This window comes from Nannospalax galili, unplaced genomic scaffold (genome assembly GCF_000622305.1).
Source record: "Nannospalax galili isolate Female #2095 unplaced genomic scaffold, S.galili_v1.0 scaffold173, whole genome shotgun sequence".
Classification (NCBI taxonomy): Eukaryota; Metazoa; Chordata; class Mammalia; order Rodentia; family Spalacidae; genus Nannospalax; species Nannospalax galili.
Window position 1 is genome coordinate 5,332,634 of NW_008334442.1, and position 5,094 is coordinate 5,337,727.

The window sequence follows — 5,094 nt, forward strand, 5'->3', positions numbered from 1 at the left end:
TATGTAAATATTTAATACAGTCCAGTTTTTAAGAGCAACAACCTTTTCTCAAAATTATGAGCATAAAGAAATATAGTGGATGTAAATATAGTAGAGGTAAAGTATACTATAGGATAGACATAAATATGTAGATATGTGTAATAATATAGAAAGATGAGCTTCCCAAACTCTCAAAATAGTGTAAAACAAAATGTAATATATCTGTTTGGGAAAGATGAAAGCAACATTTAAGAAGCCACAGTAGACTCCTTTTTAATAATGATGACTAACGTTTATTTAGTAGTTACTATATATTAGATCTGTGCTTAGAGTATAAAACTTTATTTTAGTATTTAAAATTTTTTTGTGTATACAAGTGTATTGTCTGCTTGTATGTAAGTATACTGGAGTTGTGCAATGCCTGTGGAGGTTAGAAGAGGGTGGAATCTCCTGGAACTGGAATTGTGAACAGTTGTTAGCTGCCATATGGTTTCTGGGAATCGAACCCAGGTCCTCTGCAAGAGAAGCCACTGCTCTTAACCACTGAGCCATCTCTCTAGCCACTAAACTTTTAAAAAATTAATTTATTTGTATTTTATGTGTATGAGTGTTTATATGCATTTATGTAGGTATATCATATGCACATGGTGCCTATGGAGACCAGAAGAAGGTGTTGGGTCCTCTGGAGCTGGAATTACTGACAGTTGTTAGCCACCATGTAGGTGCCGGGAACCAAACCCGGTTCTTCTGCAAGAGCAGCCATTGCTCTTAACTGCTGAGCCATCTTTCTAGCCCCTAGAGTCTAAAATTTTAAAATAACAAATATTTTTTAGATTGATTATGTCACTCAGTTTTCATAATGGCTTTTGTAGAATGGATATAATTATATCTTTAAGTGCATAGAATAGGTGTATGCATAGTGATGAGGAAGCAGGGCTCAAAGTTAACATAGCTAATACGTGATGGAACCAGAACCCCAAGACAGATCTCCAGGATATCAAAGAAAAGCCAAATATACTGTGTTGCTTCTTGGGCTATAAAGGCAAATGTTATCTAGACCTCCTACTATGGGAAGCAGTGTATTTTTTTCCCTTTTTGAAGTAGGTTGTTCTTTCAGTTACTTCATTCTAAAATCTTTGTTTTAGTAAATTATAATTTACTCCATGAAAGGGTTGACTCATTAAAATTTTCTGAAGGCAGTATCAAAGAAAAATCATATTTGCTTAATTCAGTAAATATCTTACCCTCCCTGTAGCCCCAGCTGTCCTGGAATTCACTGTGTAGACCAGGCTGGCCTTGAACTCAATAGCGATCTGCCTGCCTCTGCCTCCTGAGTGCTGGGATTAAAGGTGTGCACCACCTTAAAAATTGTTAATTTATATTGGGTGTGTGGAGGTCAGAGGACAACTTTGAGGAGTCCTTTCTCCTCAGTTTCCCCCTTATTGAGGCAGGCTTCCTTTTGCTTTTGTTCCTGGGCTGGCTAGCCTCTAGGTTATTCTCCTGTCTCCTTTCCTTTTTCTGTAGGAGTGCTGGGCTTACAGATCTGAGCCACTTAATCGAGCTTTTTACATGGGTTCTGGGGATTGAACTTGGGTCGTTAGGCTTGTTTAACTAATGCTTTTACCTGCTGAGCCATCTCCTTGGCCCCTCAGATGCTTATTTTAAGCTGGGTATTATACTAAGTTTATACTAGGTTGTTGATAGTGGTTATAAGCTCATTTTTCTTTTTCCTTTTTTAAAAATCATCTGAAGGTTCTCTGGTAGTCAAGTATCTAGTTTAATTTCCTTAGCTACTTTCTGTTTCTGACTTGTTTTAGACTTAAATATGTTTTTAGGTGTCAAATCATGGAAGAGATTAAATACTTTTGAAATACTGTTACACTTTTAAAGTATATGTAAACAATATAGAACTTAACTATTTGGTTTTAGAATGTATAAGGCTTATTTGAAATTGGAGCACTGAAATTTTATATATATATATTTAAAAAATATTTTATTTTACTTTTTTATTATTTTTATGTGTATTTGTGTATTGCCTGCATGTAGGTAAGTGTACCCGTGTCATGCATTGCCCGCAGAGGACAGAGAGGCTGTTGGATCCCTGGAACTGGAGTTAGGACAGTTGTTAGCTGCCGTGTGGGTGCTGGATTCGAACCCTGGTCTTCTGCAAGAACAGTCAGTGTTCTTAACCTCAGACCCATCTCTCCAGCCCCGAAATTTTATATTTTAAGAAAAGGAAAATCTTTAACAAAGCTTAAGTACTTTTAGATTTTTAATATTTTAATAATAGCTCTATTTTAGTGCTAAATGATTTTATCATCAAATCAAATAGCCTATTTTTATTACATTCTTAAGAATATAACACTTGGCTTTCTCTTTTGGCCTAGATGCCTCAATCATAGGTTCTTAAATAAGGGTGCACTTTGGTTAAATTTTAATTAGTGGAAGAATGGGTCATAGCTTTCATAAGATTGAGATGTGTTTATTTAATTGTAGAAGTTACTACTTTTGGTCACAATTCTGATTTCTGAGGTCCTTGAACGCAGTTCAGGAGTATTTTAGGGCTGGAGAGATGGTTTAGCGATTAAGAGCACTGGCTGCTCATTCAGAGGACCTGGGTTTGATTCCTAGCACCCACATGGTGCCTAACGATAATCCATGACTCCAGTTGTAGGGGATATAACCCCCTCTTCTGACCTCCATGGGCATTGCATGACACGGATACGCTTACCTTCATGCTGGCAATACACTCATACTCATAAAATAAAAGTGATAAATAAAATATTTAAAGAATATTTTAGATTTTGTTTTCTATTTTCACCATGTCTATCAGAATTCCTTGTATATGTTTTGTACTGAACACATGAATTCTTTGTCAGCTTCTGAATGCTCAATCTTAACTCACAGTTTAATTTGCTAATGTACATTCTTCCTATAACTGTTTGTGATGGCAGTCTTCCACCTTAGTGCTTTTACTTCCTTTCCAAATGCTGTATTTTTAATTTACAGCCCATGTCGTGATTTGCTCATACCTAAAGTTTTCTCATTAATAATGATTTTTCCACTGTGATATTTTTCGGCACTGATCTGTATTTTTATTTTTTGGACTTTTTGAGACAGGGTCTCCCTGTTAGCCCCAGCTCACCTGGAACTTGCTATGTAGACCAGGCTGGCCTTGAGCTCACAGAGATCCACCTGCCTCTGCCTCTGGAGTGCTAGGATTAAAGGTATGCACCACCATGCCTGGCTTATTTTATAATAGACCATATTATTTTGTGTTACATAGCATTTGTTCTCTGTTTTAGGTATTAAATCTAATGTAATTATTGAACTAGTTTTCTGGAATTAGTTTAGTATTTTCATTCCTCATATATTGTTTTATCTTTTCAACATTTTTGATTGGTTAAATTTTTCTAACACTATTACAGTCTCAAACATAGAGAAAAATTGTTAGACTTAGTACAATGAACAACATTATACCTTCCTCCTAAATTCAGTACTGAGTATTTTACTTAATTTAACTATAGAGTATGTATTTTTCCTGAGCCATTTGCAAGTAAATTTACTATATCTACATATTAAGAATGTGACTCTTTAATATTTTGGCATATAATTACTGAGAATATAGATATTATCTTTCAGATGTATAATACCATTGTTGCATTCAATTAACAATAATTTGATAATGTCATCTCACTTCCTGTTTGATTCAAATATACTGTAGAACAGGAACCATGATAACATGCTTTAGTGCATCATGTAACACCTGGTATGGTGTTGGCATTCATTAAACACGTGAAAGTGTTATTATTCCGGTAATATTTTCTGAAAAGAAATGACCTAAAACATCACCTCATGGTTTGCTTTTTAAGAAAATGAGATGCAGAACTGTTTTGTGCAAAGTTCTGACTATAAGCGAGGTCTTTTATTTCTCAATGTAGAGTTCTTTTGCCATAATAAAAGTCATCGTTCATAGCTGTGCCTTAAGGAATGTATGAAGTCTTAGGGCCCATCTACTTCTCTGTTTTATGCAGGAACCTTTCTTTTCTGAACATTTCTATTAAGGTTTTCTTTGTTTCTTGCTTTTGAGACAGGGTCTCACTATGTAGCTATGACTGGCTGAACTAGCTATATAGATCAGGCTGGCCTTAAAGTCACAGAGATCGCCTGCCTCTGCTTACAAGTGCCTGGGATAAAAGATGTGTGCCACTACGCCTGGCTTCTGTATTTCATCTTAAAAATTATATTTAAGAAGATTCTTCAGTCCTATTTATAGATTGCTGTCTTATACATACTTTAAAGTTTCTTGCTGAATTTTGTTTATAATTTTAGTAAAGTGTCAATTATTCATTTTCAGCAATTATCTTCTCTATTGTTTTCTTGTTTTATAGTTGCTTATTACCTTGGCAAGTAAGATAAAATGTTATCTTAAAATAAAATCTATATCTTTTCAAATTACTATTTCTATTGATGGTTTGAGGTATCATGTTCTGGGCTCAGTTATTTTTTTCCCCTTTAAAATAAGCTTTTTAAAGCTAACAGTTTGTCATTTTTTTCTAGTTTTAATGTATTTTCATTCTTTAGAATTCTACTAATGCATGTATGATATATTCAAACTTAAGGCTTGGTAAATTAATTAGTAGAATAAAGATTATAAGGAGGGGTTATTTAACCATATAAATTTGAAATGTCACTCTTTTTAAAATGTTTTAGTAAGTATATGCCAGTCATTGACTTTTATATCTGTTTTCCCTACTTAATGTTAAAGAATACTAATGTAAATGTTGATCACGTATATTTCTATGTTTTAGAAGTTCTATTAAAGAAATTGTGTTTTAAGATTTTTGTATATAATAAAATATGTTTTATATAATGGTGATTATATTCCTTAGAAAGTATTTCTGTCACATTTCTTTTTTTCTTTCTTACCACAGTAAATCAAGAGGAATTCATTGCTATTATGACTGGCGACATATAAAGAATTATAAGGATAATCAACAAAAATGTTGCAGTTACCATTCAATAGTCTATTTTTTGTGCCTGGAGTCATGTGAAACAACAACGTGGTCCTTTTTTCCGAAAGGACCAAAACTAAGCACCTTTGTATTTATATTT

At 33.8% G+C, this 5,094-nt stretch overlaps 1 protein-coding gene across 1 annotated transcript in view; it reads left to right on the forward strand.

The window, feature by feature from the left end:
* Cetn3 (centrin 3) overlaps positions 1–5,043 on the forward strand; it is a 14,341-nt gene extending 9,298 nt beyond the window's left edge. The window contains exon 5 of the mRNA XM_008829353.3: positions 4,914–5,043. Coding sequence (XP_008827575.1) covers positions 4,914–4,957 — 44 coding nt within the window. The 3' untranslated portion in view covers positions 4,958–5,043. The remainder of the gene's footprint in view (positions 1–4,913) is intronic.
* The last annotated feature ends 51 nt before the right edge of the window (positions 5,044–5,094 follow it).